This window comes from Eucyclogobius newberryi, unplaced genomic scaffold (genome assembly GCF_026437365.1).
Source record: "Eucyclogobius newberryi isolate DKJ021-1_F unplaced genomic scaffold, fEucNew1.0.hap1 SCAF_346, whole genome shotgun sequence".
Lineage (NCBI taxonomy): Eukaryota > Metazoa > Chordata > Actinopteri > Gobiiformes > Gobiidae > Eucyclogobius > Eucyclogobius newberryi.
In genome coordinates this window covers 7,501-22,590 of record NW_027315997.1, presented here as the reverse complement: position 1 = coordinate 22,590, position 15,090 = coordinate 7,501, and the positions used below count along the sequence as shown (strand labels likewise).

Below are 15,090 nucleotides of genomic sequence, written 5' to 3'. Positions count from 1 at the left end.
ACTTTACAGTCTACACGCCTCACTTTACAGTCTACACGCCTCACTTTACAGTCTACACGCCTCACTTTACAGTCTACACACCTCACTTTACAGTCTACACGCCTCACTTTACAGTCTACACGCCTCACTTTACAGTCTACACGCCTCAGTCTACACGCCTCACTTTACAGTCTACACGCCTCACTTTACAGTCTACACGCCTCACTTTACAGTCTACACACCTCACTTTACAGTCTACACGCCTCACTTTACAGTCTACACGCCTCACTTTACAGTCTACACGCCTCACTTTACAGTCTACACGCCTCACTTTACAGTCTACACGCCTCACTTTACAGTCTACACGCCTCACTTTACAGTCTACACGCCTCACTTTAAAGTCTATACAACTCACTTTACAGTCTACACACCTCACTTTACAGTCTATACGCCTCACTTTACAGTCTATACGCCTAACTTTACAGTCTACACGCCTCACTTTACAGTCCACACGCCTCATTTTACAGTCTACACGCCTAACTTTACAGTCTAAACGCCTCATTTTACAGTCTACACGCCTCACTTTAAAGTCTATACAACTCACTTTACAGTCTACACGCCTCGCTTTACAGTCTACACACCTCACTTTACAGTCTACACGCCTCACTTTACAGTCTACACGCCTCACTTTACAGTCTACACGCCTCACTTTACAGTCTACACGCCTCACTTTAAAGTCTATACAACTCACTTTACAGTCTACACACCTCACTTTACAGTCCACACGCCTCACTTTACAGTCTACACGCCTCACTTTACAGTCTACACGCCTCACTTTACAGTCTATACGCCTCACTTTACAGTCTACACGCCTCACTTTACAGTCCACACGCCTCACTTTACAGTCTACACGCCTCATTTTACAGTCTACACGCCTCACTTTACAGTCTAAACGCCTCATTTTACAGTCTACACGCCTCACTTTACAGTCTACACACCTCACTATCAGTCCACACAACTCACTTTACAGTCTACACGCCTCACTTTACAGTCCACACAACTCACTTTACAGTCAACACAACTCACTTTACAGTCTAAACGCCTCACTTTCCAGTCTACACGCCTCACTATCAGTCCACACAACTCACTTTACAGTCTACACGCCTCACTTTACAGTCCACACAACTCACTTTACAGTCAACACAACTCACTTTACAGTCTACACGCCTCACTTTACAGTCTACACGCCTCATTTTACAGTATACACGCCTCACTTTACTGTCTACACGTCTCACTTTACAGTCTACACGCCTCACTTTACAGTCCACACGCCTCACTTTACAGTCCACACGCCTCACTTTACAGTCCACACTTTACAGTCTACACGCCTCACTTTACAGTCTACAGGCCTCACTTTACAGTCCACACTTTACAATCCACACGCCTCACTTTACAGTCTACACGCCTCACTTTACAGTCTACACGCCTCACTTTACAGTCCAGACGCCTCACTTTACAGTTTACACGCCTCACTTTACAGTTTACAACCCTCACTTTACAGTCCACACGCCTCACTTTACAGTCCACACGCTCACTTTACAGTTTTCACGCCTCACTTTACAGTCTACACGCCTCACTTTACAGTCTACACGCCTCACTTTACAATCTACACGCCTCACTTTACAGTCTACACGCCTCACTTTACAGTCCACACTTTTCAGTCGACACGCCTCACTTTACAGTCTACACGCCTCCATTTACAGTCTACACGCCTCACTTTACAGTCCACACTTTACAGTCTACACGCCTCACTTTACAGTCTACACGCCTCACTTTACAGTCAACACGCCTCACTTTACAATCCACACAACTCACTTTACAGTCTTCACTTTACAGTCAACACGCCTCACTTTACAGTCCACACGCCTCACTTTACAATCCACACGCCTCACTTTACAGTCCACAAAACTCACTTTACAGTCTACACGCCTCACTTTACAGTCTACACGCCTCACTTTACAGTCCACACAACTCACTTTACAGTCTACACGCCTCAATTTACAGTCTACACGCCTCATTTTACAGTCTACACGCCTCACTTTACAGTCTAAACGCCTCATTTTACAGTCTACACGCCTCACTTTACAGTCCACACAATTCACTTTACAGTCTACACGCCTCATTTTACAGTCTACACGCCTCACTTTACAGTCTACACGCCTCATTTTACAGTCTACACGCCTCACTTTACTGTCTACACGCCTCACTTTACAGTCTACACGCCTCACTTTACAGTCCACACAACTCACTTTACAGTCTACACGCCTCACTTTACTGTCTACACGCCTCATTTTACAGTCTACTCGCGTCACTTTACAGTCCACACAACTCACTTTACAGTCTACACGCCTCGCTTTAAAGTCTACACGCCTCACTTTACAGTCTACACTCCTCACTTTACAGTCCACACGCCTCACTTTACAGGCTACACGCCTCACTTTACAGTCTACACTCCTCACTTTACAGTCCACACGCCTCACTTTACAGGCTACACGCCTCACTTTACAGTCTACACGCGTCACTTTACAGTCCACACGCCTCACTTAACAGTCTACACGCCGCACTTTCCAGTCCACACAACTCACTTTACAGTCTACACTCCTCACTTTACAGTCTGCACGCCTCACTTTACAGTCTACACGCCTCACTTAACAGTTTACACGCCTCACTTTACAGTCTACACGCCTCACTTTACAGTCTACACGCCTCACTTTACAGTCTATACGCCTCAATTTACAGTCCACACTTTACAGTCTACACGCCTCACTTTACAGTCTACACGCCTCACTTTACAGTCCACACTTTACAGTCTACACGCCTCACTTTACAGTCTACACGCGTCACTTTACAGTCCACACGCCTCACTTAACAGTCTACACGCCGCACTTTCCAGTCCACACAACTCACTTTACAGTCTACACTCCTCACTTTACAGTCTACACGCCTCACTTTACAGTCTACACGCCTCACTTAACAGTTTACACGCCTCACTTTACAGTCTACACGCCTCACTTTACAGTCTACACGCCTCACTTTACAGTCTATACGCCTCAATTTACAGTCCACACTTTACAGTCTACACGCCTCACTTTACAGTCTACACGCCTCACTTTACAGTCCACACTTTACAGTCTACACGCCTTACTTTACAGTCCACACGCCTCACTTTACAACTTACACGCCTCACTTTACAGTCCACACGCCTCATTTTACAGTCTACACGCCTAACTTTACAGTCTAAACGCCTCATTTTACAGTCTACACGCCTCACTTTAAAGTCTATACAACTCACTTTACAGTCTACACGCCTCGCTTTACAGTCTACACACCTCACTTTACAGTCTACACGCCTCACTTTACAGTCTACACGCCTCACTTTACAGTCTACACGCCTCACTTTACAGTCTACACGCCTCACTTTAAAGTCTATACAACTCACTTTACAGTCTACACACCTCACTTTACAGTCCACACGCCTCACTTTACAGTCTACACGCCTCACTTTACAGTCTACACGCCTCACTTTACAGTCTATACGCCTCACTTTACAGTCTACACGCCTCACTTTACAGTCCACACGCCTCACTTTACAGTCTACACGCCTCATTTTACAGTCTACACGCCTCACTTTACAGTCTAAACGCCTCATTTTACAGTCTACACGCCTCACTTTACAGTCTACACACCTCACTATCAGTCCACACAACTCACTTTACAGTCTACACGCCTCACTTTACAGTCCACACAACTCACTTTACAGTCAACACAACTCACTTTACAGTCTAAACGCCTCACTTTCCAGTCTACACGCCTCACTATCAGTCCACACAACTCACTTTACAGTCTACACGCCTCACTTTACAGTCCACACAACTCACTTTACAGTCAACACAACTCACTTTACAGTCTACACGCCTCACTTTACAGTCTACACGCCTCATTTTACAGTATACACGCCTCACTTTACTGTCTACAAGTCTCACTTTACAGTCTACACGCCTCACTTTACAGTCCACACGCCTCACTTTACAGTCCACACGCCTCACTTTACAGTCCACACTTTACAGTCTACACGCCTCACTTTACAGTCTACAGGCCTCACTTTACAGTCCACACTTTACAATCCACACGCCTCACTTTACAGTCTACACGCCTCACTTTACAGTCTACACGCCTCACTTTACAGTCCAGACGCCTCACTTTACAGTTTACACGCCTCACTTTACAGTTTACAACCCTCACTTTACAGTCCACACGCCTCACTTTACAGTCCACACGCTCACTTTACAGTTTTCACGCCTCACTTTACAGTCTACACGCCTCACTTTACAGTCTACACGCCTCACTTTACAATCTACACGCCTCACTTTACAGTCTACACGCCTCACTTTACAGTCCACACTTTTCAGTCGACACGCCTCACTTTACAGTCTACACGCCTCCATTTACAGTCTACACGCCTCACTTTACAGTCCACACTTTACAGTCTACACGCCTCACTTTACAGTCTACACGCCTCACTTTACAGTCAACACGCCTCACTTTACAATCCACACAACTCACTTTACAGTCTTCACTTTACAGTCAACACGCCTCACTTTACAGTCCACACGCCTCACTTTACAATCCACACGCCTCACTTTACAGTCCACAAAACTCACTTTACAGTCTACACGCCTCACTTTACAGTCTACACGCCTCACTTTACAGTCCACACAACTCACTTTACAGTCTACACGCCTCAATTTACAGTCTACACGCCTCATTTTACAGTCTACACGCCTCACTTTACAGTCTAAACGCCTCATTTTACAGTCTACACGCCTCACTTTACAGTCCACACAATTCACTTTACAGTCTACACGCCTCATTTTACAGTCTACACGCCTCACTTTACAGTCTACACGCCTCATTTTACAGTCTACACGCCTCACTTTACTGTCTACACGCCTCACTTTACAGTCTACACGCCTCACTTTACAGTCCACACAACTCACTTTACAGTCTACACGCCTCACTTTACTGTCTACACGCCTCATTTTACAGTCTACTCGCGTCACTTTACAGTCCACACAACTCACTTTACAGTCTACACGCCTCGCTTTAAAGTCTACACGCCTCACTTTACAGTCTACACTCCTCACTTTACAGTCCACACGCCTCACTTTACAGGCTACACGCCTCACTTTACAGTATACACTCCTCACTTTACAGTCCACACGCCTCACTTTACAGGCTACACGCCTCACTTTACAGTCTACACGCGTCACTTTACAGTCCACACGCCTCACTTAACAGTCTACACGCCGCACTTTCCAGTCCACACAACTCACTTTACAGTCTACACTCCTCACTTTACAGTCTACACGCCTCACTTTACAGTCTACACGCCTCACTTAACAGTTTACACGCCTCACTTTACAGTCTACACGCCTCACTTTACAGTCTACACGCCTCACTTTACAGTCTATACGCCTCAATTTACAGTCCACACTTTACAGTCTACACGCCTCACTTTACAGTCTACACGCCTCACTTTACAGTCCACACTTTACAGTCTACACGCCTCACTTTACAGTCTACACGCGTCACTTTACAGTCCACACGCCTCACTTAACAGTCTACACGCCGCACTTTCCAGTCCACACAACTCACTTTACAGTCTACACTCCTCACTTTACAGTCTACACGCCTCACTTTACAGTCTACACGCCTCACTTAACAGTTTACACGCCTCACTTTACAGTCTACACGCCTCACTTTACAGTCTACACGCCTCACTTTACAGTCTATACGCCTCAATTTACAGTCCACACTTTACAGTCTACACGCCTCACTTTACAGTCTACACGCCTCACTTTACAGTCCACACTTTACAGTCTACACGCCTTACTTTACAGTCCACACGCCTCACTTTACAACTTACACGCCTCACTCTACAGTCCACACGCCTCACTTTACAGTCCACACGCTCACTTTACAGTTTTCACGCCTCACTTTACAGTCTACACGCCTCACTTTACAGTCTACACGCCTCACTTTACAATCTACACGCCTCACTTTACAGTCTACACGCCTCACTTTACAGTCCACACTTTTCAGTCTACACGCCTCACTTTACAGTCTACACGCCTCACTTTACAATCCACACGCCTCACTTTACAGTCCACACAACTCACTTTACAGTCTACACGCCTCACTTTACAATCCACACGCCTCACTTTACAGTCCACACAACTCACTTTACAGTCTACACTTTACAGTCCACACGCCTCACTTTACAGTCTACACGCCTCACTTTACAATCCACACGCCTCACTTTACAGTCCACACAACTCACTTTACAGTCTACACGCCTCAGTTTACAGTCTACACGCCTCACTTTACAGTCCACACAACTCACTTTACAGTCTACACGCCTCACTTTACAGTCTACACGCCTCATTTTACAGTCTACACGCCTCACTTTACAGTCCACACGCCTCATTTTACAGTCTACACGCCTCACTTTACAGTCCACACAACTCACTTTACAGTCTACACGCCTCATTTTACAGTCTACACGCCTCACTTTACAGTCCACACAACTCACTTTACAGTCTACACGCCTCACTTTACAGTCCACACAACTCACTTTACAGTCTACACGCCTCACTTTACAGTCTACACGCCTCACTTTACAGTCTACACGCCTCATTTTACAGTCTACACGCCTCACTTTACTGTCTACACGCCTCACTTTACAGTCTACACGCCTCACTTTACAGTCCACACAACTCACTTTACAGTCTACACGCCTCACTTTACTGTCTACACGCCTCATTTTACAGTCTACACGCGTCACTTTACAGTCCACACAACTCACTTTACAGTCTACACGCCTCGCTTTACAGTCTACACGCCTCACTTTACAGTCTACACTCCTCACTTTACAGTCCACACGCCTCACTTTACAGGCTACACGCGTCACTTTACAGTCCACACAACTCACTTTACAGTCTACACGCCTCGCTTTACAGTCTACACGCCTCACTTTACAGTCTACACGCCTCACTTTACAGTCTACACGCCTCATTTTACAGTCTACACGCCTCACTTTACTGTCTACACGCCTCACTTTACAGTCTACACGCCTCACTTTACAGTCCACACAACTCACTTTACAGTCTACACGCCTCACTTTACTGTCTACACGCCTCATTTTACAGTCTACACGCGTCACTTTACAGTCCACACAACTCACTTTACAGTCTACACGCCTCGCTTTACAGTCTACACGCCTCACTTTACAGTCTACACTCCTCACTTTACAGTCCACACGCCTCACTTTACAGGCTACACGCCTCACTTTACAGTCTACACTCCTCACTTTACAGTCCACACGCCTCACTTTACAGTCTACACGCCTCACTTTACAGTCTATACGCCTCACTTTACAGTCTACACGCCTCACTTTACAGTCCACACGCCTCACTTTACAGTCTACACGCCTCATTTTACAGTCTACACGCCTCACTTTACAGTCTAAACGCCTCATTTTACAGTCTACACGCCTCACTTTACAGTCTACACACCTCACTATCAGTCCACACAACTCACTTTACAGTCTACACGCCTCACTTTACAGTCCACACAACTCACTTTACAGTCAACACAACTCACTTTACAGTCTAAACGCCTCACTTTCCAGTCTACACGCCTCACTATCAGTCCACACAACTCACTTTACAGTCTACACGCCTCACTTTACAGTCCACACAACTCACTTTACAGTCAACACAACTCACTTTACAGTCTACACGCCTCACTTTACAGTCTACACGCCTCATTTTACAGTATACACGCCTCACTTTACTGTCTACACGCCTCACTTTACAGTCTACACGCCTCACTTTACAGTCCACACGCCTCACTTTACAGTCCACACGCCTCACTTTACAGTCCACACTTTACAGTCTACACGCCTCACTTTACAGTCTACAGGCCTCACTTTACAGTCCACACTTTACAATCCACACGCCTCACTTTACAGTCTACACGCCTCACTTTACAGTCTACACGCCTCACTTTACAGTCCAGACGCCTCACTTTACAGTTTACACGCCTCACTTTACAGTTTACAACCCTCACTTTACAGTCCACACGCCTCACTTTACAGTCCACACGCTCACTTTACAGTTTTCACGCCTCACTTTACAGTCTACACGCCTCACTTTACAGTCTACACGCCTCACTTTACAATCTACACGCCTCACTTTACAGTCTACACGCCTCACTTTACAGTCCACACTTTTCAGTCGACACGCCTCACTTTACAGTCTACACGCCTCCATTTACAGTCTACACGCCTCACTTTACAGTCCACACTTTACAGTCTACACGCCTCACTTTACAGTCTACACGCCTCACTTTACAGTCAACACGCCTCACTTTACAATCCACACAACTCACTTTACAGTCTTCACTTTACAGTCAACACGCCTCACTTTACAGTCCACACGCCTCACTTTACAATCCACACGCCTCACTTTACAGTCCACAAAACTCACTTTACAGTCTACACGCCTCACTTTACAGTCTACACGCCTCACTTTACAGTCCACACAACTCACTTTACAGTCTACACGCCTCAATTTACAGTCTACACGCCTCATTTTACAGTCTACACGCCTCACTTTACAGTCTAAACGCCTCATTTTACAGTCTACACGCCTCACTTTACAGTCCACACAATTCACTTTACAGTCTACACGCCTCATTTTACAGTCTACACGCCTCACTTTACAGTCTACACGCCTCATATTACAGTCTACACGCCTCACTTTACTGTCTACACGCCTCACTTTACAGTCTACACGCCTCACTTTACAGTCCACACAACTAACTTTACAGTCTACACGCCTCACTTTACTGTCTACACGCCTCATTTTACAGTCTACTCGCGTCACTTTACAGTCCACACAACTCACTTTACAGTCTACACGCCTCGCTTTACAGTCTACACGCCTCACTTTACAGTCTACACTCCTCACTTTACAGTCCACACGCCTCACTTTACAGGCTACACGCCTCACTTTACAGTCTACACTCCTCACTTTACAGTCCACACGCCTCAGTTTACAGGCTACACGCCTCACTTTACAGTCTACACGCGTCACTTTACAGTCCACACGCCTCACTTAACAGTCTACACGCCGCACTTTCCAGTCCACACAACTCACTTTACAGTCTACACTCCTCACTTTACAGTCTACACGCCTCGCTTTACAGTCTACACGCCTCACTTAACAGTTTACACGCCTCACTTTACAGTCTACACGCCTCACTTTACAGTCTACACGCCTCACTTTACAGTCTATACGCCTCAATTTACAGTCCACACTTTACAGTCTACACGCCTCACTTTACAGTCTACACGCCTCACTTTACAGTCCACACTTTACAGTCTACACGCCTCACTTTACAGTCTACACGCGTCACTTTACAGTCCACACGCCTCACTTAACAGTCTACACGCCGCACTTTCCAGTCCACACAACTCACTTTACAGTCTACACTCCTCACTTTACAGTCTACACGCCTCACTTTACAGTCTACACGCCTCACTTAACAGTTTACACGCCTCACTTTACAGTCTACACGCCTCACTTTACAGTCTACACGCCTCACTTTACAGTCTATACGCCTCAATTTACAGTCCACACTTTACAGTCTACACGCCTCACTTTACAGTCTACACGCCTCACTTTACAGTCCACACTTTACAGTCTACACGCCTTACTTTACAGTCCACACGCCTCACTTTACAACTTACACGCCTCACTCTACAGTCCACACGCCTCACTTTACAGTCCACACGCTCACTTTACAGTTTTCACGCCTCACTTTACAGTCTACACGCCTCACTTTACAGTCTACACGCCTCACTTTACAATCTACACGCCTCACTTTACAGTCTACACGCCTCACTTTACAGTCCACACTTTTCAGTCTACACGCCTCACTTTACAGTCTACACGCCTCACTTTACAATCCACACGCCTCACTTTACAGTCCACACAACTCACTTTACAGTCTACACGCCTCACTTTACAATCCACACGCCTCACTTTACAGTCCACACAACTCACTTTACAGTCTACACTTTACAGTCCACACGCCTCACTTTACAGTCTACACGCCTCACTTTACAGTCTACACGCCTCACTTTACAATCCACACGCCTCACTTTACAGTCCACACAACTCACTTTACAGTCTACACGCCTCAGTTTACAGTCTACACGCCTCACTTTACAGTCCACACAACTCACTTTACAGTCTACACGCCTCACTTTACAGTCTACACGCCTCATTTTACAGTCTACACGCCTCACTTTACAGTCCACACGCCTCATTTTACAGTCTACACGCCTCACTTTACAGTCCACACAACTCACTTTACAGTCTACACGCCTCATTTTACAGTCTACACGCCTCACTTTACAGTCCACACAACTCACTTTACAGTCTACACGCCTCACTTTACAGTCCACACAACTCACTTTACAGTCTACACGCCTCACTTTACAGTCTACACGCCTCACTTTACAGTCTACACGCCTCATTTTACAGTCTACACGCCTCACTTTACTGTCTACACGCCTCACTTTACAGTCTACACGCCTCACTTTACAGTCCACACAACTCACTTTACAGTCTACACGCCTCACTTTACTGTCTACACGCCTCATTTTACAGTCTACACGCGTCACTTTACAGTCCACACAACTCACTTTACAGTCTACACGCCTCGCTTTACAGTCTACACGCCTCACTTTACAGTCTACACTCCTCACTTTACAGTCCACACGCCTCACTTTACAGGCTACACGCCTCACTTTACAGTCTACACTCCTCACTTTACAGTCCACACGCCTCACTTTACAGGCTACACGCCTCACTTTACAGTCTACACTCCTCACTTTACAGTCCACACGCCTCACTTTACAGGCTACACGCCTCACTTTACAGTCTACACGCGTCACTTTACAGTCCACACAACTCACTTTACAGTCTACACGCCTCGCTTTACAGTCTACACGCCTCACTTTACAGTCTACACGCCTCACTTTACAGTCTACACTCCTCACTTTACAGTCCACACGCCTCACTTTACAGGCTACACGCCTCACTTTACAGTCTACACGCCTCACTTTACAGTCTACACGCCTCAGTCTACACGCCTCACTTTACAGTCTACACGCCTCACTTTACAGTCTACACGCCTCACTTTACAGTCTACACGCCTCACTTTACAGTCTACACGCGTCACTTTACAGTCCACACAACTCACTTTACAGTCTACACGCCTCGCTTTACAGTCTACACGCCTCACTTTACAGTCTACACTCCTCACTTTACAGTCCACACGCCTCACTTTACAGGCTACACGCCTCACTTTACAGTCTACACGCCTCACTTTACAGTCTACACTCCTCACTTTACAGTCCACACGCCTCACTTTACAGGCTACACGCCTCACTTTACAGTCTACACTCCTCACTTTACAGTCCACACGCCTCACTTTACAGGCTACACGCCTCACTTTACAGTCTACACTCCTCACTTTACAGTCCACACGCCTCACTTTACAGGCTACACGCCTCACTTTACAGTCTACACGCCTCACTTTACAGTCCACACGCCTCACTTTACAGGCTACACGCCTCACTTTACAGTCTACACGCCTCACTTTACAGTCTACACGCTGATTGTTCAAACGCAAAAGAGAAAATATCGACCCAATATATCGCTCTGTGTTTTGGAGCTAACAGGATATTTCTAATTTTAAAAACATTAAATACAATCTTGTTGTGTGTTGTGTGTCTTTGTGTGTGTGTGTGTGTGTGTGTTTGTGTGAGTGTGTCATTGTGTGTGTGTGTGTGTGTGTGTGACTGTGTGTGAGTATGTTGTATAGGTGTGTGTGTGTTGTCTGTGTGTTGTGTGTTTGTTGTATATGTGTTTGTGTGTTGTCTGTGTGTGTGTGTTGTGTGTGTTGTATATATGTGTTTGTGTTGAGTTTGTATGTTGTGTGTGTTGTATATGTGTTTTTGTGTTGAATGTGTGTGTGTGTATTTGTTTGTGTATGTGTGTGTGTGTGTATATATATTGCGTGTGTGTTGTATATGTGTTTGTGTGTTGTATATGTGTATGTGTGTATGTTGTTTGTGTTGTATATGTGTGTGTGTGTGTGTGTGTATATATATTGTGTGTGTGTTGTATATGTGTTTGTGTGTTGTATATGTGTATGTGTGTGTGTTTGTGTGTTGTATATGTATATCTGTGTGTGTTTGTGTTGTGTGTGTGTGTGTGTTGCGTGTGCGTGTGTGTGTGTGTGTTAGTGTGTTGTGTGTATGTTGTATATAAGTGTTTGTGTTTTGTTGGTGTATGTTGTGTGTGTTGTATATGTTTTTGTTTGTTTGTGTGTGTGTGTGTATATTGTGTGTGTGTGTGTGTGTGTGTGTGTGTGTTATAAATGTGTTTCTGTGTTGTATATGTGTGTGTGTGTGTGTGTGTGTTTGTGTGCTGTGTGTATGTTGTATATGTGTGTTTGTGTTGTGTGTGTGTATGCTGTGTTTGTTGTATATGTGTTTGTTTGTGTGTGTGTGTGTGTGTGTGTGTGTGTTGTATATGTGTTTGTGTGTGTGTTGTATATATGTGTTTGTTTGTGTGTGTGTGTGTGTGTGTTGTATATGTGTTTGTGTGTGTGTGTGTGTGTGTGTGTGTGTTGTATATGTGTGTTTTGCTTGTGTATGTGTGTGTATGTGTGTGTTGTGTGTATGTTGTATATGTGTGTTTGTGTTGTGTGTGTGTGTATGTTGTTTGTGTTGTATATGTGTGTGTGTGTGTGTGTGTGTGTGTGTGTTGTATATGTTTGTGTGTGTGTGTGTGTTTGTGTGTGTGTGTGTGTGTGTGTGTTGTATATGTGTTTGTGTGTTGTGTGTGTTGTATTTGTGTGTGTGTGTGTGAGTATTTGTGTGTGTGTTGTGTGTATGTGTGTATGTTGTATATGTATGTTTTTGTTGTGTGTGTGTTTGTGTGTGTGTGTGTGTGTATATATTGTGTGTGTGTTGTATATGTGTTTGTGTGTTGTATATGTGTGTGTGTGTGTGTTTGTGTGTTGTGTGTATGTTGTATATGTGTGTTTGTGTTGTGTGTGTGTATGTTGTGTGTGTTTTGTATATGTGTTTGTTTGTGTGTGTATTGTGCGTGTGTGTGTTGTATATGTGTGTGTGTGTTTGGGTGTTTTATATGTGAGTGTGTGTTTGTGTGTGTGTGTGTATGTTGTTTGTGTTGTATATGTGTTTGTGTGTGTGTGTGTGTGTGTTATATATGTGTTTGTTTGTTGTGTGTGTGTTGTATATGTGTGTGTGTGTGTGTGTGTGTTGTATGTGTGTGTTGTATGTTTGTGTGTGTGTTTGTGTATTTGTGTGAGTGTTGTGTGTGTGTATGTGTGTGTTGTTTGTATGTTGTATATGTGTGTTTTTGTTGTGTGTGTGTTTGTGTGTTGTATATGTGTGTGTGTGTGTGTGTGTGTGTATTTTGTTTGTGTTGTATATGCGTATGTGTGTGTGTGTGTGTTGTATATGTGTTTGTGTATATTGTGTGTGTGTTGTATATGTGTTTGTGTGTGTGTGTGTGTGTGTGTGTATATTGTGTGTGTGTCGTATATGTGTTTGTGTGTTGTATATGTGTGTGTTTGTGTGTTGCGTGTATGTTGTATATGTGTTGTGTGTGTATGTTGTGTGTGTTGTATATGTGTTTGTGTGTGTGTGTGTATTGTGCGTGTGTGTTGTATATGTGTGTTTATGTGTTGTGTGTGTGTGTGTTTGTGTGTTGTATATGTGTGTGTGTGTGTGTGTATATTGTGTGTGTGTTGTATATTTGTTTGTGTGTGTATTGTGTGTGTGTTGTATATGTGTTTGTGTGTTGTGTGTGTGTTGTATATGTGTGTGTGTGTTTGTGTGTGTGTGTTGTATATGTGGGTGTTGTATATGTGTTTGTGTGTGTGTGTGTGTGTATTTGTGTGTGTGTTTTGTGTATGTATGTGTGTGTTGTGTGTATGTTGTATATGTGTGTTTGTGTGTTGTATATGTGTGTGTGTATGTTGTTTGTGTTGTATATGTGTGTGTGTTGTATATGTGTTTGTGTGTGTGTGTATATTGTGTGTGTGTTGTATGTGTGTTTGTGTGTTGTACATGTGTGTGTGCTGTATATGTGTTTGTGTGTGTTTGTATATTGTGTGTGTGTTGTATATGTGTTAGTGTGTTGTATATGTGTGTGTGTGTTTGTGTTGTGTGTGTTGCGTGTGCGTGTGTGTGTGTTGTGTGTATGTTGTATATGAGTGTTTTTTTGTTGTGTGTGTGTGTGTGTGTGTATGTTTTTTGTGTTGTATATGTGTTTGTGTGTGTGTTGTATATGTGTGTGTTGTGTGTGTGTTTGTGTATGTGTTGTGTGTGTGTTGTATATGTGTGTTTGTGTTTGTGTGTGTGTGTGTATTTTGTTTGTGTTGTATATGAGTGTGTGTGTGTTGTATATGTGTTTGTTTGTTTGTTTGTTTGTGTGTGTGTGTGTTGTATATGTGTGTGTGTGTTGTATATGTGTGTGTGTGTGTCTGTGTGTGTTGTATATGTTTGTGTTGTGTGTGTGTGTGTGTGTGTGTTGTGTGTGTGTGTTGTATGGGTGTGTTTGTGTCATATGTGTGTGTGTGTGTGTGTGTGTTGTATATGTGTGTGTGTATTTTGTTTGTGTTGTATATGTGTGTGTGTGTGTGTGTGTGTTGTATATGTGTGTGTGTATTTTGTTTGTGTTGTATATTTGTGTGTGTGTGTGTTTGTGTGTGTGTGTTTGTGTGTTGTATATTTGTGTGTGTGTGTGTTGTATATGTGTTTGTGTGTGTGTGTGTGTGTGTGTGTGTGTATTGTATATGTGTTTGTGTGTGTGTGTGTGTGTGTTGTATATATGTGTGTGTTTGTTTACCGTCTCATTGTGTCTTTACAGTTTCCGTCTT

General features: G+C 44.2%; 1 protein-coding gene across 1 annotated transcript in view; it reads left to right on the top strand.

Moving 5' to 3' along the window:
- LOC140375889 (protein inscuteable homolog) overlaps positions 1–15,090 on the top strand; it is a gene marked incomplete at its 3' end in the record, with an annotated part of 30,435 nt that overhangs the window by 11,635 nt on the left and 3,710 nt on the right. The window contains exon 2 of the mRNA XM_072461934.1: positions 15,081–15,090. This exon is cut by the window's right edge and continues 111 nt beyond it. Within this exon, the coding sequence (XP_072318035.1) occupies positions 15,081–15,090 (10 nt within the window). The remainder of the gene's footprint in view (positions 1–15,080) is intronic.